The following is a 24,775-nucleotide window of genomic DNA, read 5'->3' on the forward strand; positions in this document are numbered from 1 at the left end:
TATATTCAATTGACACTTGATTCCATATGGTTATCAATAACATGCAATTGAGCACTTACATAGTGATTTTCAAAACACATTACTAGCTCATACATGCTTACTTATTGAAGTTATTGTACTTATTTCTCTTCGCTTTGTGTTCTTGGGTCTCTCTGGTCATATTTACTTGATTCACTGAAAAAGTCAGCAAGGTAATGAAGACAAAATGTGCCCAATTGGGCATCAAACATATTGGGTCACCTACCCCATAATCAAATACACCACAAAACCTATTACAATATCCAGTTATTTATTAAATCATTAAAAAGTTTTAAACAATATAAATTCAACGTCCTTAAATCAAAAATATCCATGTCAGCCATATTTACGTCACTTGAAATGAAGCCCGCCATCTTGAAAACTCAACTCAGTCAATAACTTCCCAAGCAGCGATACCAGGGTGAATAAAAATATTAACTACAAACTGAATAAAGCATCACGACACTTTTTAAGACGAGTTACTTATCTGAAGAAGCCCAAGAAGCCCTTCAAGACAACAAAACATGCTTGCCAAACTGACGCAGCTTCCCATGCACCATCCACAGCCTTCTGCGTGCCGAATTCCTCGTCTCAACCTTTATATAGGAAATGCTTTGTATATCAATACGCTAACGGGATGAAATATAGTTCTAAATTGTTCCGTCCATTATTTCATTTATTTAAGAACAACTGTAAAGAACATCAATTCTTTCCCTTAATTTTTATATTTTCAAATGAAATGGCTTAAAATTAAAAAACAAAAACGAGAATTGATTACAATTATATATAAACCTATGACGTAAGGCGATTGAATTTCTATGTGCTTCGGCACATTGTTTACTGCTGACGATCGTCAAACGTTCAAACTAGTTTTAACCGGTTTAGACTATAATCACTTCGTAATCGGCGGATCTAAAATCATGCAAATATTACAAGTCTTTGAAGGAAGGTTAACTTTTATTTTAAAAAATACTTTATTGACCGATTAAATTCTCTTTTCTTTTGAAATATTTTGTAACGCAATATTTTCTTCCATATATATCAAATAAATAATGTGTTTAAAATTATCACATGAACATGTATATAGGTATGTATATATACTGATATCGATATTGCATCAGAGACATAAATAACATTAAATTTACTCAGATTGAAATGAATTAAATTCCTTTTTCCAGTGACCAATGCTCGGTTTGCAGCCAAGATACTAGATATTTATAAATCTGTTAACATTTTAAACCCCCCCCCCCCCCCCCCCGCAAGCATAAATAAATAAAATAATAATGGCAAGGATCGAAATATTGTTTTTTTTTTTTTTTTTGTTTTTTTTGTTTTTTGTTTTTTTTTTACAGTAAATAAAGTTCAACTTTTCTCGTTTTATAATAACCGATAATACCGGCGGGCCTAAATTTTGAATAACTGTTGCATTTTTAACATCATTCAAACATCATTGTCTACCATCTTAATGACCATTGTTCAATAGCCTACTTTTGAAAGAATACACTCTTTCCCATTGAAATTATTTTAAGGCCTGTTTGTGAAACTTTTTTTTAATCTTGCTTATTAGTGTCTGAGTATTTAGTGATGCGATTTTTTTCTTAGAACTAAGCGGATACATGCATATACATGTATGTATAATATACATATTTCATTCTGGTTCTGCAAAGGAAAATATCTCATGAAATTAATATTGAAACCACCTCAGATTAAAAAGTTCTGATTTTGTCTTTAACTTAGATCTAGTTAGTCTGCTTAATTTATAAAGTTAGCGTAATCTGTCCCAAGTTTTAGCAATGTCTTATTGTATATGCTTCTAAAATACAAAATACACACAGATCTATGCTAGATGGTTTTGACAAATTTTTAAACAAGTCAACATTTGTCAGCCCCGCTTTAATTTGGCCAATAAAAAATTATTTTCTGTATATTAAAGCGTTTTCGTCCTTTTTATCAATCCATTATACGTGTACTTGAACATGTTTTTTTTTTATATATATTTTAGTGACTCTTTAAAACAATTACTGTTTAATTAATTACTGTTGTTCAGGGTGTGAAATGTCTTCAAAGCTAATACTTTTCCTTTAATTATAAATTGGGTTTTTCAATTTTATTTAGATTTAATAGCCTTTGTTTGGATTTCAAAATTTACTCAAGGCCCGTTATTTTATCACTCAAAATTTCATACTATAGTTTAATTATTTAATGCCACTTTTATGGACAAAAGGTGTTCGAGCTATAATTGAGTAAACCATGTGTCACTTATAAAATAAAAGCAAAATCTACGTAATTTTTATCCTCCATAAAACATTTCTGAAAATGATCCTGTCATAAAAAATATGTATGTCTTTTAAACATCATTCTAATGACCTGCATGCTAGTTTAATATTTGTCAAATAAATAAATAAATAAATAAAATCATTATACCGAAAATATTATTAGTAAATTTTGAAATTGACCGAGTGCATGGCAGTAAATACAAAATTATATATATGAAACATGACACGAAAATGAAAAATTAATTATAGGCCATTTTTTTAAATTGTAAACGAGAAGAATTTATATTAATTTGATAAATAAACAACTTTTATAACCTTTAAGAATCATTTATATAATATTATATCAAATAAATTTGTTTCTAAACACATATGTGATTTTTTTTTGTCGTCAAACAGCCCAGCTATACAATCTGTACAGAAATTCCATGGTCCAAAAATCTACATACAAAACTATTCAGATGATATATGTGGTGCACATGGTGTGTGTGTGTGGGGGGGGTGTCCTTGTCATATGGGAGGTTTGTAACTCTCTCTTACTTAATTCATAGGAATGTGTAATTTGGAAGACTATTAATATTTCGGCGATCTAAAATTTACTGTTTAGGAAATGTTTTTCGAGTTCCAAAAATTAATTTTGTTTCAAAAACAACTTATTAAATATATCGTTGATTTTTTTTCAATTTTTTTTAAAATTAAAATTATTGAAATCATGACACCACATCTTTAGAATCAATTTAACCACTGGCGATTTTAAGGTAATCCAAGATAAATGATACTGCTCAATTAGGCCTATCACTTTAACAAATAGTTAGGATAAAATACAAGATTATATATAAATAAAATATAATCAACAAAAGGGCAAAAAGATTTACAAATAGAAGGAGGAGGATCCAAACAAAAAAACAAAAAAGCATGATGATGATATTACATATAAAGAGCAATTGTTAAAAAAAAAACCAAAAAAGTATATAAGAGATATACTGAATATACATACATGTATCGTATTCATAAGTTACATACAAATATATATAATTTATACATATATATATATAGTTAAAGGCAAGAAACTGGAAAGAGGTATATAATAATTTTTTTTTATGCTTATCACAATATCTTCAATTTGGTAAATTACTAAGGAATCCAGCAAGTGATCTAAAATTTACTGTTTAGGACTTTTTAGTCATGAGCCAAAAATTGATTTTCATCAAAAACTGAAAATTTTTATATATAAGTTTACAAATATTTTTTTCAAGTCTTTTTTTAAAAGGACATACAATTAGAAAATGAATTTCATCCTGAATCTCGTTGTGATGACAAAGTGAACAAATTCGTTCCTCTCTAGGTATTTTTGATAACGTCCAATTTCAATTTCAAAATAACATCAAAAGATTACGATAATGTTTCAAGAGTTTGCTCAAGTGTCAAAACCTTTATCTTTTCATCTTCAAATGTTATTTTTACACATGCACGTCACAACATAATTGATATATGACTTGAATACCAGTGGAATTTGTTTTGGATAATCATTCGGTATAGAACAGTCATTTAAAGCATATTGACCTGTGTGCCTTTAATTGTCATTTCCGTATTTTTTTTTCATTTCCACATTAAAGTCTGGGGTTGTCTCTTGAAAATCTGTTTTCTAAGACTCGATATCTAAAAAAGAAACACAAGTCGCAACTGACAGAATCAATGAGCTTTCATAAAAATTATAAATTCAAGACCAATCTATAAAATATTTATTTCACTTAAACGTTAAAATTTTGAAAGGTCGGAATATTATACATTTATTGACTGAGTTCGAGTGCAAAATGTGTTTTGTCGGACCCAAGAAATAAAATGTATGCTGTTAGGCCAAATGCAAACATTTATAGGTTCTATGGGTTGACAAAATGCATTTTGCCCTAGAACACGGTCAATAAATGTTTTGTTATGCCTAGCTATTATTTCATCATTTTTTCTTTACATTTATGTTTTTGTATCTCTTCTTTCGCGTGATGAAACTGAGGCTAAACATCAACTCAGGTAAGCTAAAAATAAATTAAGATTCACGACCAGTGAGCTATAGCGTCACCATCTGAAAAAAATTGTATATTGCATTCAAAATAGTACATTGTTTCTCGATTTAATTTTTTCCATATCATCATCGACCATAAATTATGTTTAAACAACCATCTCAAAATATTCCAAACCGTGTGTTCCTAATGAAAAACGGTGAATTTTTTAAAGTTAACAAACAATGATTGACAAGCAATCAATGATAGGCTATGTTAATAATATCCTTATATATATAAGAAATGAACGAAATGCTGTCTTTTAACGAGGTTGGTGAAATCCCTGTAACATCAACTTTTCTGTCCATAGCTTGCCTAGGTTTAAAAAAATTAAACAATTCTCAGAAGATGCTCTCGAGTGTCAAATAAGATACGTATAATCATCATATATTTACATCCACTGAATATTTTCTCCTTTATTTCTTAAGAAAACCCATTGCGTTAATCACTGCATGAACTACATTAGGCATATCACCTGTACAGATTTCTTCATCAGAGGCTGTTCCATCAATGAAACGTATAAAGACATTCGCATCATTAATACAATAATTAATCTTTTTAATCCTACTTTAAATGATTCTTTAAACAGATATAAATATAAACAATAAAATGTCTTTCTTTTTTTTTTGTGTCTCGCAGCTATTTCAGAAAACAGCTGCTTCCGTTAATTCCAGTAATAACAAACAAAGAAAGCATTTTATTGTTTAAATGAAACCAGGTCAATCCAGACACATAAAATAGAGGGCCCTCTCTTATACTGAGTATGTCTCTGGTCAATCGTTAAGGTCAAGGGGCCAGAAATCAAAGCATGCTCGGAAAGGTAATGCACATGTCAAAAATATGAAAATGAAAGCCCTACGTCTTCTCAATCAAAAGTTATAAGGAACAAGATGTGTTTGTAAAACACTGATACCCCCAAATGGCAACATAGCTAAGATTAAACTTTTCTTAAGGACACAAAATTGTATTTCTTGTATTTAAAAATTAATGAATCAAGTAGACAATATAACTTAGTGATGGTATCAGTTAGATTAGTTTTTGATTTGACCATTTTTTATTAGAGTCAAGGTCAGGCCAAGGTCATTACCTTTTCCCTGGTCATTAAGAATGAAAATAACTGCATTCGATCTATCATGAGGTAGGATCTTCTATTTCAAAAGATTAAATGTTTTCTTTTTGCATAAACAAAACATTACCATATGGGGTCTATAAGATAATATTACCAAATTGAAACAAACAGTTTAACCAAAAAAAAAAAATGGATTTTGGCTAATCCGCATTTCCTTTTTCCCCCCTAAAATTTTAGGATATTAAGTCATTTATATATGCGCCCTATATTTAATTTGTTCCTTTTTTCACACATGGTAAAGAAGTCATATAGAGATACAAAATGATACAAAAACAAAAAGATTTTACCGTTTAGTAAGAAATTAAAAACACTTTCTATGGATTTTTGCATGGCTCATATCTGCTCTTAGATTGGAAGTTATTATATAAATATTGCATGTAGTTAAGTGTAACATTGAAAATTTTCACCCCAAGAAAACCATTGTCAACCGAGGCGCAGCCGGGGTTGACAATGGTTTTCGAGGGGTGAAAATTTTCAATGTTACACTCAACTACATGCTATATTTATTATATTATACTGAATGTTTTAAACAAATGCATATAACAGTGAACCGTGGGCGCATAAATTCCGCGCAGTCGCTATTTTTCGGAATACCACCCGTCGTCAAGCAATGTTGACTGTTGCTACGCTGGAGGGCGTGGCTTCATTATTCAGCGGGTAATAGTGTTTTTTAACAAATGTTTCTCGACCAATCAGATTCAATTAATTTACATGAAAGTATAATATTAAAAGCTAACATAATCGTAGTTTGTTTGGAAATTTATATTTATTTGATATATTCTAAAACTTAATTTCCTTATGATTCATCAAGCTAACATTTGAAAAATTCTTCTAGTCTTTGATTGTGCAAAAATAGTTCTAAAGTCTATAATAATTCTGAAAGGCAGAAAAGAAGATATTTTCATGCGCCACCATATATTTCGCCAAAATATACTAGTAGTCCCTGCTAGTTTTCGAACACAATTCTATTTAAGGACAGATGATACAAACAAAAAATGGATGCCTGGATTGGTATATATTTTTTGGCCTAATTTCATTTCAAATGATGCAAGATTTAAATTTCTAGAATATAAAAAAATGTAAACCTTCTGTGATGTTCAAAAGTCTGCCCTTCTGAAACCATCCTTAATAATCTATACAAACATTTCTCACTTTAAATTCCATTTTTGACCAAATTTGAATGAAAAATTAAAAACTATGCGGTGAAAATTATTCATTTTATTCATTTAAACATGGCCCAAGTTGTTATTTTCAAATTCTTTGAAAAAAGTTTGTTTCTATCATCTGTCCTTAAAGTTGTACAATTGCGCTGAGGAAAGAAGAATATGGTACTCTAAATCTCTTTCACCGAAATATATAAAACATATAAGCAAATATACACTGAATATTTCATCAACTCAGAGACCAGAGAAGAATCCTACCTTAAATGCAAATTGAATATATTGGTACCCAAAGTAGGGTCTTCTAACAAGAAATACGATTGTGAAATATGAAAGCCCTAGTACCACCTGTTCAAAATTACGGCCAATGTTAAAGTTTTTAAAAGGAGGTCAAACTCTAGGGTCAAAAGGTCAAAGTTCGTGATATCTAATGAAAATTCTTGTCACAAGGATTAAAATATGTGAAGTTTTAAAGCTCTCAGCCCTAACCCTTCAAAAGTTATGATCAAGGTTTGTTTATAAAAGGTAGGTCAAACTCCAAGGTCAAAGGTTCAAAGTTCTTGGTATCCAATGAAAGGTCTTCTCACAAGAATTACATATATGAACAAGAGGCCCATGGGCCACATCGCTCACCTGAGGAACTTTGACCATGCTATTCTTTATAAGATTTCCCCTTTGTAATACCTATTATGACCATGTCCTACCCCAGGGATCATTATTCATAGGCGTCGAAACCGGGGGAGGGGGCTAGGGGAGGCGGGCTTATATAGCCCCCTCCCCACTATTTTTGCAAAGATAGCTATAAGATAGGCAATGAACACGTGAACGTAGGTTAAGCCCCCTCCCAATTCTTTCAACAGCACATCGCAGTTAAAGTGTAAGTGTGCGGAAAAAAACTTTGCAACTTAGAGAAGTGCAATCCTCCCCCCTTCCCTTACGAAATGGGATTTTCGTGATTGGGCAAAGGACACATCCCCCATCCCCTTTTTGGGCTTGTCAAGTTATTTTTGTACGTTGGAATTTTTTTTCTTTCACTTAGCCCCCCTTTTCAATTTGCTTCCGACGCCAATGTAATTTGCAGAATGTAAAAACTACTTTACCCCTCTTGTAAGGAGACTTGGCCATTTTAACAATTTAAACTCCCCCTCATCAAAGAATGCTTTGTATACAATTTGGTTAAAATTGGCCCAGTGGTTCTTGAGAAGTTGAAAATGTGAAAAATGTACAGACAGAATGACGGATGACGGACAAAGGGTAATCATTTTTAGCTCACTTGAGCTTTCAGCTCCGGTGAGCTAAAAATGAAAACCCTAGTCCTTGCTGCTCAAAATTTGAGGTCAAGGTAAAAAGTTCAAGGTCAAGGTAAAAAGGTCAAATTTGGTTGTACTCAAAGAAAGGTCTTGTCACAAGGAATATATACATCTGAAATATAAAAGTCATAGCTCCACTAAATCAAAAGTTATGGGGCAAGTTTAAAGTTTTTGTGACGGACGGACAGCTGGACAGACTGTGAGCTCGACAGACGGACAGATGAATGAGATTTAATGTCCCATCGCTATCGCAAAAGCGGGGGTGGGGGGGGGCAGTAAAATATAAACAGTGATCTTCAGACAGAGTGATCGGCAAAAGACATGCTTTTATTTAACTAAGATTAAAACGTAACGAAGTACATGCCTGTGTAAAAACAAACGAAAACACTGATTTGGATAAATCTGTAGTGTACAACAACTTTCTCTTTTATTTTTCCCGGTTCATTTTCACTCTGTTATCCAGTTCCTAATGCTGAATTACAACAAACCAGTGATTTTGTTAGTTTCTCTTTTTCATTGTCACCAATTATGAGATTTGGGTGTATTTTTGTGTCTGTCAAATTCACTTTGAGTTCCGTTGCCCTTTTAGGTAAGTCCGTTGTCGATAAAAGTGATCTTTCTATTGTCTGAGTTTCCGGTGTAGTAAAGATGCCTTGTACACTAACAGTTGAATATGATAAATCATTCAGAGTAAATGTTTCCATGGTAGAATGAGTAAAACTTTGTGTTGTTTCAAAGTTGTTTCCTGAATGGTCCGCGTTGAATGTAGAAACTTGGTGGTTTTCTTTGACGTCCGCGCTGTTATTCGTTGATGTGACCATGATAGCCTCAGTTTTTAAAAAGGTTGGCGACGGTGTAATATAAATTTCGTCTGAAAAAATGCAACTGTTGGTTACTGAGTATAAGAATCTAAAATGATATCTTTAACTTTATTTAGAAGTGAGAAGAAGATTGCAAGACTTGTATAAGTCTAAACAATAAAACCGTTACCTTTGATACAGACAAGCTCTGTCTTTCTGTCCCTCACTGAGATAAGCGCTAGATGATGCCCTCTAAGGAGACATTTCCTGGCACTGAAAACCCCTGTCGTTGTTCGAACACAACCATAGCCTCCCGTCACCAAGCGCTGAAATGACCACTTTCTACCACAGTAGTTTCCTTGAGAAACGATTCGATGTTCACCTGTACCATAGAAAAGTATGAATGCAGCGAGATAATGCAAATCGGTTTTCATATTTGTCCGTCAAATTACAACTGAGACGTCATGAATGTGTATTTTCCCTTTTCTTTGAAATACATGTAGTTGCAGAGGATATTAATTTTAATTAATTTTTTTTCTTTTGACCAAAAAAAAAAAAAAAAAGAAAAAAAAGTGATTTCTAGAAAGATTTCTTTCGAACACACTTGACCTTGAACAGTTCTTAATGACCTTGAATTCAGACCTTGATAAATTCCTTGATAATATTCTAGGCTTGTGGCAAATTTTGGCTTTTAATCAAATTTCCACAACACAATTTTTAAACAAATTTAAAACAAGCATTTACCTTCTTCCATTCCCGCGACCTTGACCTCTTCAAAAACCTTAATGCGGTATTGGCAAAGCCTTAATTAAGCTTAATTTTTTTTTGAGAAAGTTATATTAATTTCTTTTTAAGCAAAGCTATCGAAAAAGAATTTTCCACTTTTAACCTCTCGTGTCCTTGACATAGTCCAAATGATCTGATGACGACCAAAGATAAAAAATTCATAATGCATCCTTTTTAGAAGTGTCATATCTACATGATTCAGTATAAAAGTTACGGTAAGATCAATATTGAAAACAAAGAAGTGATAAAGAGGCATAAAAGTTTACCGAAGTTCCAACCCTAATCTCAATTTTTAAATCATCACAAGGTACTATAAAAAAGTTAATACCTGAAGCAGACAAGGGTAGTAGATAAATAAGGATTCCGAAGCAATATCCAAAGTGCATAAAAAAGTATTGAGATATAGCCATTGCAGAGAAAAATCAGACTAAATTTATATTTACAAAATCTGTCTTTAAATACTAAAGATTCTATTGCGTCATAGGCACTCTGAATTCGAGAGTTGAAGTGGCAAGGTCAAATAGTGTCACGTGACATAGGAAAGCGGATTCTCCAAACGTTTGTCTGACGTTGAGCCTTTTTGACACGGATCATAGGACTCATTTAGATCTCAAGAAGTTTAGAATTATACAGAAAAACGGCTTAAAGTTATCAAAAGGGGTTTATTTTTAGCCAAATGATCAGAATCCAATCTTTGATTTCTTTATGTTTCAGCGGTTAACCAGTCTACAACCTGTAGGTTTATGAGTTCTGTTTGGTCCTCATGTGATTGGATATTTGATCCGATTAAAAAGGTGATAAAAAGAATTACTACAATTTCTAAGAAAAGAAAGAGGTAGAAAAATAATTTAATTTTAGGAACCATTACTGAAATTCCAGTACTTGGAAATATTAATTAAGTAGATTCGTTTTTTTTTTTCTGCAAAAGCCCCAACGTTAATTCTAAATACAGGGGATAATATTCAGTGGATGTATATATATAATTATATTATATCAATATAAACACCACCAGCGGCATTATCTTATGACTGAAGCAATACATTCCATAGTTATTAAGTTTTACAAGGCATGCATGTGTTGAACTTTATAATTTATCTAACAAATTCATGTGACAAAAAGTACAAAACTACAAGTATTCCGGGGAGTCCTTCCAGTAATAATTCTGGGCCAACTGTGAGTTTTCCTTTTATTGTTGATCCAAAGTCATCAAAACCTCAAAGACACAAACATGAGTAACAATTTTTGTAGTTGTATAATTATGGAATTAACATTTTTGGACATTTACACGATACTTCTTATGGAACAGCACATTTTATCACGGATATTAACTGCTCTTCGTAATTCTTCAGAAGATATAGAGCAAGTTTGTCGTTATTGTCACTTCCAATGTCCAGTGAATAAATTATCCCAGAATCGGGAATAAATGTAGAGGACTCCAGAACAGGAAATGACATCACTGATGCTATATCACGTGACATATGAAACACCGTCTGGTGTCGTGTTAAAATAATGAACTTTGCTAGTTCTTCATTCTTTTCAGAAAACATCAAATTCTGTAAGATCATTGGTTTTTGGAATTTTGAAAAGATGTTAGACACTTTTACCACAGAATTTCGAAACAGACTGTCCGACTTGTTTCGATTGCACTGTACATCCCAAAAAAGTCCGCCATTAAAAACTGTAAATAAGTGCTCCGCAAGTTCACGATGAGAAAGGAAGAAATCATATGGTAGAAAAAGTCCAGCGTTTGGTTTCTCCTCCTTTTCAATTTCAAATCCTCTCAACATTTTTAACGCATGTATAGATTTTAAGGAGATGTCTTTAATATACAAGAAAAGTGCAAAAATTTCACTGGAATTTGTTGATTTACAATCTTCTTTCATGAAACCTGCTCCCGGTGGAACTTTAATTGGATTGACGTCATTAAAATCACTAAATGATTCATTCTTCTCGTTCCATCCAAAAATCTGCAGCCCGTATACCTCGGAAATTTGTTGTAATTTATAATGCTGCTTCTCCGGAAAAGTAGTATAGTATTTATCTATCCACTCCACAGCCTCTGCATGAACGAGTTTAAACATCAGAGCCTCTTCTTCGTCGTCAGGAATGTCCATTTTCACAATCACAAAGTCGTCTGGGTGGGTATTATTCTGAAGCCAAGCGGCAATGTCGACAACCGGAAGTGTAACCATGATTTCCTTTTCACCAAACGGATGTAAACTTATTTTCTCTACCGATTCCGTTGTCGCACTTACCCATGCAGGGCTTATCAACGTGTGATTATCGAATGCTCGGTAAAATGGCGCGTAACTCACATCCGGTATAAAAGAAACAATCAAAAAGGAATCTGAGTCTGGGTATGTTTGAAGAAAAATGTCAATACTTTTAGGATAAGTCCCACCAACGTTTATAAAGTAGTTCTTCGGTTGATAGTCTCTAAACTGTATGCTCATGTCTTTTTTGATGCTGAGACCCTCCCTTTCAGATGGAGGGATGTGAAATGAAGAATACGATTCACTTTTTGACGATCCACGACGCCTTAAACGTGATCCAGAATCCGACCGAGAGCCCGAAAAACGAAATAATAAATGACCACACAGTATTCCAATGGAAAGTGATACGAGGATTATGGGTAGTTTCAAGAAGCGCCCTCTACCCGCCATCACAGACAGCTGTCTTGAAACAGAGGCAGACCTTTTCAATGGCGGTGTATTTTCCATGCCATTCCTTTCAACTATGCAGAACTGTTTATCAGACTTGGCACGACCTCTATTGACCCCTAGAATTTGACAAGTTGTATTCTGATAGATAAAGGAAGTTTTTACAAATATAGGTTAATCAAGGACATCCTTACATTTCTACTAATCAAAAGATATTTTGAAATAACAAAAATATAATTGTAACATCTTTTACTGATACATAAAAGAACACATATAACATGTATAAGAAAATATTTCTTTATCCTACAAACAGATTGTAAAATTTTTAAATCTGTATGTCACGAGTAGAATGGATTCCACTGGAAGCAGACACTAGTATACACATCTGTTACTCCTCATAACACGTATAGAGGATACACATTATACACTCGTATTCAAATACACCCCTAAAGAACAATTAACTCACTGTATATGAGTTAATGTTTACAATAAAGCGTACATGCACTCTCCTTTGCAAGAGTCCCCTTCTCTATCCGATGACAACGGCAATCAATAAGCAAGTCAAACTTTAACACAAAATCCCATCCGTCTTAACAGTACTATAACCGTTGGAACCAAAAACATGCAAAAACTTTCGTTTCTTGGCCCAATATCATGTCGGTTCATTGAACACATTTGTAAGTTGGTTTCCTCGCTCTACTGTCTTCAATTGACCTTTCTCATCTCTGTGAATGTAAGGTTCATTCTTAGACATATGTGAATTGATTAAATTTCCTATGGAATAAAGACTGAAATCGGGTCCACATATAGAGGGAAACCGCTCGAGGCTGTCAAAAGAGGTCTCGGTAAGTCGGTCATTTGGTGATCCTTCTTTTATCTGTTTCTTTATCTCCCTGCATATCAACTGTGGTATCTTCTCAGAGCTGTTGCTTTTATCTAAAAGGCAATTACAGAAATTTCAATCCGGTCATCATCGTTGTACTGATACAGAATTACAGCAAGATAAGCATAGAGCAAGATAACACGTAATGCTCAGTACAAAGGTACATTTTGAATACATGTACTCTTTTTTTTAACAAAGTTATATTTTATACAAAAAGATTTATCTATTCAAAATATGGAATAAAATTATTTTTCATGTAACAAAACACTTAGTTATATGAAACAAATTTAGTGTTGTTGTCCATTAATAATTTCATGAAAAATTAAAGCTTTTTTTTTGCTTTCTAGTTGATAATTTTGACAGCAAATATAACAAGTACAAAATATAAAGAGCAGGGTAGTTTAAATTTTGTTCCACACCTTACTTAATTTTCTAGAGAACAAAATTATATGCTTTTGATAATTATACTATACCATCGTAAAATATAATTTTATAGTTTTTCGAGCACTCAGGATCCTTATCTAGAATATCTTTTATTGCTAGGTAGAACCTCATGGCTTGTATGTACTTTTCTCCCGTCTGTAGGCCTGTCTTAGCATTTTGCTCCATTTCATACATAGTATGAATAACCGTAACATATTCACCAACGAAGTAATATTCCTATAATTAAACGTAAAGTTTTAAATGGATCTTTTCAACAATAAATTTATTTTTAAAGTAAGCAACATTTCTTTTGTTCTATTAAATATAAAAGTGATGTACAGCAAGGATGTTGACTTTTCCCTTTATCATTTAGTTTTATCATTAATAATTCATAATCCATGACGAGATAAAAAAATGTATTATTAATCATGTCTATCACTCTCTAAACGCCTACAGATTGATAAGTTTTTTTTCCATACCCATCCTTCAATCAGTTATCACCGAATCTCTGTTACTATTTAGTATTAGTGAGCGCAGTGAACGTTAAATTCTTGCTATGATAACACACGTAAAATAAATATTAAATAAACACATCCACCGTAATCTATAGAGGAATATCAATGATAACAATGAAATATACTCACAACACCTTTATCGTCTTTTACACTGTATATGCTATTCCTATACTGGCGAGCTACAGTCCCAGCTCTATTTTTAGTAATAACAGGAAGATGACCCACGTGTTCGATAAGTGGATATTCGTCAGATAGGGAATCACCACATCGGCAGCTTTGTGGAAATAGCAAAAACAATTTATCGCTCATTTTCCCGTCCTTGCCATTTTCATTCCGCCATTCTCTCGCTCTTGCGTTTAAATCTTGAAAATCAATATGATGCATTTATTGAAGAAAAATGCGATAAATTTCGAGAGATGTATATTGCATCACTGTATTTCAGACAAAGCATTCATAATTCAGCTCTGTTTATTAGTTTTGTTTTTAAAAAAAGAGACAAAAAAGCAAAGCTAGAAACGGTTTCATAACCTAGCAACGTTCGGCACATCTGAAAGATCTTATTTTTTATTCAAAATTAAACAAAAAAGGAATCAAGGAGACAAAAATTTGTATAGAGTTTTAAGGATGGTTTCTGAAAGGTAGAATTTTGAACACCAAAGAAAGTTTGCAATTTCATAATGATTTAGATATTTATTTAGTATATTCGTATCATTTACCATTGTCAGGGATTCTAACGAGAGATAGAGAGACAGACAGACAGACAGAGAGAGAGAACGAGTTAAAATGCGAAAACCAATTAACAATTAATTTACATACTCGGTAAAATGATTTTAAGGTATCCAAAATAATATCCCCAGGCAAAACCATGCGCCAGATTTCCCACAGGTAAAAGGGACTCCCATGTGTAGTCTGAATCTGTTGATGAAAGTGACAACAGAATTGAGTTCAAATGCAACGTTTCTCTTTTATTACATTCATGTAGAAGTAATTTCATTTTTTCCATTTTATTCCATTTTGTTTTCTGTAACTTTGTTATCAATGTTTATTATTGTCGTGATTATAAAAATATGGGGGAAAATTCGAGCACATGTGTACTTACTTTTAATGGCCTGGATTATATCATGAATATTCTCGAAATTTTCACTGAGTTCTACACAGTTAAGAAGCCGGAGAGGAGGCGGAAGACTAGCAAGCTTGACCCCGCCGAGCAGGACCGGAACTAGACAAACACGGTTCCGGATATGGGAATCATCCACGGCCATCACCATCTCAAACTTGCTCCACTCGCTTTGTAAGGAGGACGGCGAAATCACCAGAACCACATGCCGGGAACTGAAAGAAATACGTCATTTTGTGTTAAACATGAGACCCATGGAACACAATGCTCACCCAAGTCACCTCGACAAAGCTTTTCTACATATGAAGAGTTTAAAAGAAGTCGAAAATTTGGGGAAAAAAATTGACTTCATATTTTGGCTGATACTAATCTCAAGGGGATTCGATTATCCACTCTTTTGAATGTTTTAAAATCAGTATGTCTAACATGGCCTTCAGTGCCGTTCCGTAGAAGCATTATTTAAAAGATTTTTGCTGGGGTAATACCATTCCTAGATTTTACATGTAGCCCCATTTAATTATCAGTGCCGAGATTTGTGAGAGGATTTTTAAAACATACCACTTATTCCTTTAATCCCCTATGCCCTACAAATAAGGATGCTTTGTGGAGTTAGGTCGAAATTGGGCTAGTGAATTATGGTTCTAGAGAGGAAGTCGAAATGTTGAAAGAAACAGACAGACGCCAAAAATTGGGATCAATTCTTTGTAAAGAATATATTTTACATTCGTGTAGGATTTGACCACAGGCACTTGACTTTACTTATTTTTCTTTAAAAGGTAGGGGTATATTTTTTATTAAAAGAAAAATAAGCAACGTCAGGTGCTTGTGGATTTGACTTCATATAAAATATTCTTGTCTATACCAGATCAAATGAAGCATGTAACCCCCACCCCCACGCCTTTCCAAAACTCTAATCCACATCAAATGAAGTTACCTGTGTATGGCGTCCACGACGAGGTCAATAAGATATCCTCCCGGTAGGAAGTCTCTCTCCTGGAAGCAGCATGTCAGACCCTCGTTTTCTAGGACTTCTAGTATTTTCTTGGCATTGTTTGTATCCGTATCAGGACAGTAGGAGATGAAGGCGTGGTAAATATGTGGATGCTCAAGGGTAGACGTCGACATATCGACGTATATATGGGTTGTATCTTCTGATAAAAAATATTTTTATGAACACCAGATGAAACAAAAAAAAAAGAGTTTTTGAAACACAGATGCCCCCGAATGGAAGCTCACAGCGAAGAGTAAAGTTTCTTTAATTCACGTCAAACTTCAAGGGCAAGGTCCATCTTCGTTAGCCAGGGATTTCTGATACGATGCTCTCCTCATAGTAGGCATCAGAAACCCTTGGCTCACGAAGATGGTCAAGAAATTAAAAAATAAGATCTTGTCACAATTAAGAAAAATACAAATGAAATAAGAATTAAAGCTCTAGTATCTTTCAAAGTTAATAGTCAAGGTTATAGTTTTAAAAAAAAAAAGATACTAGTAGGTCAAATTAAAAGGTCAGGGTCAAAAGGTTAAAATTGTTGATATTCAAGGGAAGTTTTGCCAGAAGAAAACATGGAAAATCATAGCATCAACTGTTCAAAATTATAGCCATTGTTAAAGATTTTTTTTAGGAAAACCAAAGTCGTAGGTCAAAGGCAAAGCAACAAAATTGTTTAAACCCGAAGTTTGATTATCACAAGAAATATAGATATAATATGAAAACCCTAGCTATAACTCATCAAGTTATGACCAAGGTTAAAAGTTGTTAAAAGTATGTCAAATTCCAAGGCCAAGGTCAAAAGGTCAAGAAAAAGATATTTACATCCTAGAAAAAGTGCGATGTTAGGAGGCCTTAGAACCAGCTGTTCAAAAATTATGTCCAAGTTTAAGGCTGGAATTTTTATTTTGCAAAAGAGGTTCAAACTGAAAGGTCAGGGTCGACAGGCAAAATATATAAGTAGGTCAATAAAGGTTATGCCACAAAAATGCACCCGTGAATTAAATAAAAAAGCCATTGCTGCAGCCGATCAAAAGTTATGGAAGAGATTAAATTAAGTGCTCGCAAACAGACATATATCGATGGACAGAGCAAATATCACATGCCCCCTCTCTTTAATAAGGTCATTCCAAGTTTTTTTTTATGTTTAGTGTCCGCCTATCTTTCAAAACCCTACCTACATATTCGCTAAAAACACACAAGCCAAAACATAAAACACAGGCTCAAAAGTCATAAAAATGACGCCCTTCAAATGATTTGATCTAACTAAACTGTTAATAGAAGAAATATCTATTCTTAAGCAAAAACAAGGGATTAAATGCTTAAAATACACCCAGTATAACTTACTGTATAGAATTATTTGGAGAAATTGACAAAATTCACAAATTTCGACTAAATTAATCGATTTCAGGACTCCTGATGTTGTGTGTTTTTTCTTATATAGGGTGTCAAAAACCAAGGCGCACGCGGACGCTAAACATAGAAAAAACTTGGAATGGCCTAATTACAGAAGCCCAGGAACGAACCTCGTACAAAGCGAATGGTATACAAAAATAGGTCAAGTGTCTCATCTTCTTTCGTTTACGGTTGCGTGAATCTCAAAACTGACAACATCGATCATTGTAAAGTTGCATAAGTGCACTTCAAATGATGAAGTGCGTGTAAATTTGAAGAAGGAGATGTGATACATGGAAAATTTTCAGACTACTACAAACGGAACGTTCTTTAACCTCTCTTCACAATAATTAATTTTATTTCCCTGTGTGTTTTGGAACTTTTTATATATCCCTGAATTTGATACACTATAAGTATACCGCACGCCGACTATAAATTAAACCTTTTGATAAGAAATTTTATTTTCCTTTTGTGTGTGTGTTTTTTCAGCGTTTTATTTATAGAATCCCATCCCTCTTTTGACACACTTATCAAGTTATTTATACTACATGCCGATTAAATAAAATTATTTTTGTAAAATACAATTCTGTATTTGGTACAACATCGGTGAACATGTAGATTTTAAAATATTAATTAATGTATTTCCATAAACTAAAATACAAAATGTAAAGATCGGATAAAGTTACTTTTGACACAGATCTAACTCATTCAGCATGTTCATCGTTAATTAACAAATATTGATATTGGAGAGAGAGAGAGAGAGAGAGAGAGAAAGAGAGAGAGAGAGATGCACAATGTGGATAAGATTATTTATAATATATTATTTATAGTTCAATCTATTGTATGAATAATTTGAATGGTTTTTATAGCAACATGTTTTATATACTAGTATGACTTAATAACCGTTATCGGTGTTGATATTTACTTATACTTTACCTTTTGTCAAAATGGGAAATATTTTCCAGTTTACATCCTTCGAGTCAACAAACTGATAAAAGTGTAACCATCTGTTTTCTTGTCACCTGCAGGGATAAGATATTTTCCCCCGTAAAATTATTTCCAAATAATAAATCCAAGTCTTGCTAGATTAATCGAAAAATCTAGAAAAAAAATGTACGCTCATAATATAGTACCTTGAAGTTTCTATGTAATCTCGATACAAATATAAAGCGAAACCAGATGCCAACGAAGCTGACTCACGCCACGAGAGAGAGAGAGAGAGAGAGAGAGAGAGAGAGAGAGAGAGAGAGAGCTCACAACTGACCAGTTGTCCATGAATGGCGTCAATTCAAAGTAGACTTAAATCTATAAATATTGATTTTACATTTCACACTCTTGAAAACATTCCTTATCACTATTTAAACATACCGGACTTCTCGATGAGATCAAAACTAAGTTGACACGTTTAAAAATTCGAACAAAGGGTTTTTCCTGAAACCAAAATAATCCAACTTGGTACACTCCAAGATCTATTTTCATGACTGGATGACGACACAGTTGTGTTCATAATTTTAAAAAAAATTTAAAAGATATTACATAATCAAATAATGCTCAAGGACACAGCATATATATGCGTTGTAGTAACTTCAACTATTTAAAAGATATGCCATTGGCTGTTTAGAATTTAAATCCGGATTCGCTTCATTGAAACTTCACACAACCTGATAAAATGCTTAAAATAAAAAAACTTTCTCATCGTCCTGTCAAGAAAACGACAAAACGACGCGGCAGATGTTTAATTCATGACGAATAGGATATCATGTAAAAAATGAGGAATGGTTGCTGCCCAAATAATTTTGAAAAATGAATAAATAGAATAAAAAAAGTAAATAAAATTAAACAGGGAAATACAATGTAAATGAATAAATAAATAAATAAATAGAATTAATCAATAAAAAAATTATACAGTTAATGCTCAGTAAATAAAAACTGAAAAATAAAAGTATATTCAAATTAATGAATTTTGTAACATTTATTCTTCTAGATATGGAGCATCGAGTGCAATAGAGCGGCGATCTGTAATTCATGTAGCCTGATTTCTATATACATATTGATATGAAGGTACGTTATTTACACGGTGTAGTACCTAAACGGTTGCTATCAGAACACAATAGCGTTCAGTTTTAAAACTGTGAAATCGTGACCCCAAATCAATGTAGTCATTGAAAAACCAGGTGCACGGAACAAGTAAGGCATTGCCATGTGTATTTTGCAGAATAGTCCTCTAATAATTTAGAATTAGTCAAATCTCCGAAGCCTGTATCAAATCTCAAGTCAATACACACCCAGTTTTCATGCTTTTTTAATCATCCATTACTCAGATTGTGTTTATTGTGGTATGTGTAGATGCGTCAATCTATAATAATACTTACAAATGATTAAAAATATTCAAAAGTGTATTTTGAAAGAGATTTTGGATGAAACAAGATTTTTTTAAAGTTACGGTTGCTATCAGAGTTTTAGCATATATTGCGCCGGCTACAAACTGAAAACATCTCATCGGTTGCTATTTGAAAATTACTCTTATTTCCATCAATTAAATATTAAATAAACTTTTGGCAGCAAATGCCTAAAATATACATGTTAAATATCCCAAATCAGGCACGTAGCAACAGGGAGGGGCTTTTTTTCCCAACCTTACATGTACTTTTACTATAGGAAATGTTAATTGAAAGGTTGGTTGCCCCCCCCCCCTCCCAACTACTGTATATTACAGGAAATTTATTTAAGGGAAATGTAGTTTTGAATGCTGATAAATTGGTACTGAAGGAACTTGTCACTGAAAAAAAAGTTCCCCCCCCCCGAAATAGGAATTTCGACATTGGGCAACTTTCCTCTTCTTTTTTTTTTTTGCTTGTCAACTTTTTCAGGTAAGTGAAAAAAAAAATTCTCTGACTGGCCCCCCACTTTCAAAAACGATGCTACGTTGCTGCAAATAGCATGTGAAATACGATGTCTATTATTAATTTATTTGCAATGGACTTTTACCGACTTAACTCAGGGACGTAACTTCGATTATGAAAGCCGGGTGCGGGGGGGGGGGGGGGGGGGGGGGGATTAAAAACTGTAAAAAAACCGACATTAAAAAAAATGGAAATAGTCGAACTTCTTTCAGTAACATTTTTTCACGCGCTTGCGCCTATCCTTCTTTGATTATACTGCAATAAAAAGGGTGTGTGTGTGTGTGGGGGGGGGGGGGGGGAGTTATGCTTGAAAGAAAGTCAACAGGCCTTTTCCTTCAACGAACATGTACATCATATGAACTTCCTACGTACAGAAAACGTGGACAATAATGTAAGCTCAATGTACATACATTATTTTCTACGTTTTCCTCCTATGTACATGTGCATTCTACTGGAGTAATTATCGACGTTGGACACCAAAACTTTTAAATTCAGATATTTTTTTATCTCCCGTTATTTGTGGTTCGATAATTACCAAATCTGTGGGGTTTTTTTCACTTTGACTAAAACTGACTATTCATGGATAACAAAATGTTATCAATCCACAAACCTTAAAAAGCCGTGCATTTTATCAATCTTTCATATTTTTACACAGGTGGAATATAATAAATTCAATGGTCACATGATTTAATGGCTGGCAGTTTTGTATGTACATGTACCATAGGCGTCGGAAGCAAATTGAAAAGGGGGGGGGCTAAACAAACTAGAACTGTCCAAACGGGACAAAATACCCCCCGCTGGGTTTTTTCAGAAGTAAGTTTTTCCATGATAAAGATATGTATCACACATGAATTATGAAATTTTTCTTCCAGTGACCTTGAAATTCCCCAAATGACCTTGGCTCAAGGTCATGACATACCCTTGGGTCATGGGCATTTTTTGTGTGAAATAAGAACCTACCAAGTTTATCCATAAGAAAGATATGGACCGGACATGAATTATGAACTTTTTCTTCCAGTGACCTTGAACTTCCCCAAATGACCTTGGGTCAAGGTCATGACAAACCCTTGGGTCATGGGCAATCCTTGTGTAGATTGAGAACCTATCAAGTTTATCCATAAAAAAAAATGTAGACCGGACACGAATTATGAACTTTTTATTCCAGTGACCTTGAACTTCCCCAAATGAACTTGGGTCAAGGTCTTGACACACCCTTTGATCAAGGTCAATCTTTATGTGAATTGAGAACTTACCAAATTTATCTATAAGAAAGATATGGACCTGACACAAATTATGAAAATTTTCTTCCAGTGACCTTGAACTTCTCCAAATGACCTTGGGTCATGGTCATGACACACCCTTAGGTCATGGACAATCTTTGTGTGAAATGAGAACCTACCAAGTTTATCCATAAGAAAGATATGGACCGGACACGAATTATGAACTTTTTCTTCCAGTGACCTTGAACTTCCCCAAATGAACTTGGGTCAAGGTCATAACAAATCCTTGGGTCATGGGCAATCTTTGCATGAAATGAGAACCTACCAAGTTTATCCATAAAAAAAGATGTAGACCGGACACGAATTATGAAATTTTTCTTCCAGTGACCTTGAACTTCCCTAAATGACCTTGGGTCAAGGTAAGGACACACCCTTAGGTCATGGGCAATCTTTGTGTGAAGTAGTAGAATCTAATGTTCCTCCGTAAGAAAGATGGACCGGACACGTTTGCACAGACAGACGGACAGACAGACAGACAGACAGAGGGACGGACGGACGGACAGCTAGACAGACAGACGGACGGACAAGGTGATTCCTATATATCCCCCCAACTTCGTTTGCGGGGGTATAATAAAACATAGATTCACCCCACCCCAGTTTTCAATGACTATATTATGTATACATGTATCTTTGCAAAAAAGTGTGAAGGCTAAGCCCCCCCCCCACCTCCCTGTTCCGACGCATATGTGTATAGTAACTCCACTACTCACATGATACATATAAATATAGGATCGAAAGTAACATACACGACAAGTCAGTAATTTAGAAAGAATATAGAAGGAACATTTAGAATATAGTTTCCTTAACTATAATTGCATAACAGATGTAAATTGAGGATGTGATTTCATGAAATTTGAAAACTTAAACCTTTTCCAATAGTAACCGGTGCTTTTGTCTAATAGTAGCCGTAACGTACGTTTCTCCTGATAAAAACGCTCTAGATCTAAAGAAACCCATCAAAGCGGGCAATGTTATAAAACAACCAATAATATTAACAAATACACAACGAACTGTCGATTCATTTTTATCAAATATCTAAAAATTTTGACGAAATTTCAATATATTCAGGGGCGTAGTTTCGTCTTATATAGGGGGGGCATGCCCCCCCCTTTTTCATTAAACCTTACTTACACCATAGGAAATGTTAATTGAAAGCCTGGTTGGCCCCTCCACTTTTAGAAATGTACCGAAAATGTAGTATAAGAATTGGTACTAAAAGTAGTTGACACTGAGAAAAAAGTTTTTATTTTTTTTTTATTTTTTATTTTTTTTTTTTTGCTTGTCAACTTTTTTCAGGTAAGTAAAAAAAATTTTCTCTGCCTGCCCCCCCCCCCCCCCCACTTTCAAAAACGATGCTACGCCACTGATATTTCTTACGTGCATGTAAATGTGTCCAACGCTTTCGACAGTTTTCGTCTTATATATCAGCAATCTTTTAATTCATTAAAATTCTAAATATACATGTTAGTTTTAAAAGGTATGTTGCGTTCCGTAAGGGTGAAATACCAAGCAGCTAAACTTTAATAATTGATTTATTGACCATTTTGTTGAGCCAGCGAAGAAAAATACTTACAATTTCGTCCATTTTTTTCCACTAGCAACTGCTCAAATTTCGGATAGCAGTAAAGAACGCGCAATTTTTTCTGATAGCAACCGTTTAGGTACTACACCGTGATTTAACTCTTTACAACTTATTTCTCCAAAGTTTAGCGTAAATAATTTTTTATGACGTAATATTTTAATAAGAAAATAACTTTTCTTTATTTTATGAAATTTAAGAAAGTATAAAATAGAAGGAATTTGGCAATAGATTGAAGAAAAATTAACTTTTTAAAGTGCGTGAAAATGCGTGATTGTGGGGAAACGGTATATGCGTGATTTTGCGTTAGAAATGGGAAATGGTATATGCGTGAAAATGTGTGACTGCTGGGAAGGGGGTTAAAAAACATAACTTTATAGACATCACTTGCCTTGGACTTTAACTCGACATTTAGATGTTTATCAATGACGTATTATCAATTAACGAAAGTTACTTCCAATCCATTCAAATATACATGTAAACTCGATACCAGTTTACCCAGTGAACTTGGATATAAAGGATAAAGGATACCAAATTAAGAGTAAGACACATCTGTTTCATATTTGAAGATTTTACTAGAAAAATACGTGTCCTAACAATAAGTCTATTATGAACTTGATGACCAACTTTTTTCTACATCACTCTAACTTAGGATAATTTTACCCCTACTTTGGACTTTCAGTAGGCGTGACTTTCTCGGCGCTACGTAATAGCAAATACTAGTAGATTTTCATTGGTTACGAAATCAATAACATAAGGAACTTAAAATTGTTGTTGATAAAGATGAGACGACTTATGCCCCACCTCTATGCCGTGAGAGAACTTTTAATTGGCTATTTACTACACCAGTTGACATTCGGCCGCATTTCTATCATATGTATATTTCAACAGTGAAGGGAAGCTGTGTAAATTTCAGAAGCTAATTAGGTAACGTCAAGAATGCCACGCCTTAACTGAAAGTCCAAACTCAGCGTGTAATGGTAATACTTAGATAGTAATTCTTATCAGCTGCATATGGGTTTATGTCTTCCAGTTGTTTCAACACACAAGAGCATACGCTACGGACGAATAATTTCCAAAACAAGGCAAGCCATTTGCAAACAAGTTTCTTATAAGTACATAATTATCCCCCCCCCCAAAAAAAACTCTTTCAAAACTTGCGTGAAAGCTTTCTCAAATATATGTTTGTATTGCAGATTCGCGTCATATGATTCCCATACCTAAAGTAGAGCCACATTAAACAGGTATCGAATAATGAATAATTTTCATATAATTATTGACATTGTTCAAACAAAATATCAAAGCTACAATCATGTACAGTAGTTCTTAAAACAATTTTTCATACTTGATTTACAGAAGACCAGAAAATCACCGAAATAAAATATCCACGATTATTCGCTCACTTCTTTTCTTGCAGATTTTTTTTTCATGTAAAACTGCATTATTTTCCCATATAAAAACTTTGCGGAAATGACGTTTTTTATTCAATACGAAATTTT

The 24,775-nt window shown here is 33.6% G+C and overlaps 2 protein-coding genes across 4 annotated transcripts; both read right to left on the reverse strand.

Moving 5' to 3' along the window:
• Positions 1-10,623: 10,623 nt before the first annotated feature.
• On the reverse strand, positions 10,624-12,343 carry LOC134232596 (uncharacterized). The gene has a single exon (XM_062714589.1). The coding sequence runs from the start codon at positions 12,251-12,253 to the stop codon at positions 10,829-10,831; it is 1,425 nt and encodes a 474-aa protein (XP_062570573.1). The 5' UTR covers positions 12,254-12,343; the 3' UTR covers positions 10,624-10,828.
• Positions 12,344-12,481: 138 nt separating this feature from the next.
• Positions 12,482-19,316, reverse strand: LOC134232597 (stimulator of interferon genes protein-like). Of its 3 annotated transcripts, none has more exons than XM_062714592.1 (8): positions 18,883-19,316; positions 18,451-18,536; positions 16,066-16,282; positions 15,114-15,346; positions 14,831-14,929; positions 14,144-14,376; positions 13,550-13,736; positions 12,482-13,129 (listed from the first exon to the last, which is right to left on the reverse strand). In XM_062714592.1, the coding sequence occupies exons 3-8, from the start codon at positions 16,254-16,256 to the stop codon at positions 12,846-12,848; spliced, it is 1,227 nt and encodes a 408-aa protein (XP_062570576.1). In that variant the 5' UTR covers positions 16,257-16,282; positions 18,451-18,536; positions 18,883-19,316; the 3' UTR covers positions 12,482-12,845. The 3 variants fall into 3 exon arrangements, with proteins under 3 accessions (XP_062570576.1, XP_062570575.1, XP_062570574.1); XM_062714591.1 differs by having other exon boundaries at positions 18,779-18,883; XM_062714590.1 differs by lacking the exon at positions 18,883-19,316 and adding an exon at positions 18,648-18,780.
• Positions 19,317-24,775: the final 5,459 nt, after the last annotated feature.

Source organism: Saccostrea cucullata, unplaced genomic scaffold (genome assembly GCF_032062105.1).
Source record: "Saccostrea cucullata isolate Sc308-1 unplaced genomic scaffold, CSIRO_AGI_Scuc_v1 ctg944, whole genome shotgun sequence".
In the NCBI taxonomy this organism is placed as follows: domain Eukaryota; kingdom Metazoa; phylum Mollusca; class Bivalvia; order Ostreida; family Ostreidae; genus Saccostrea; species Saccostrea cuccullata.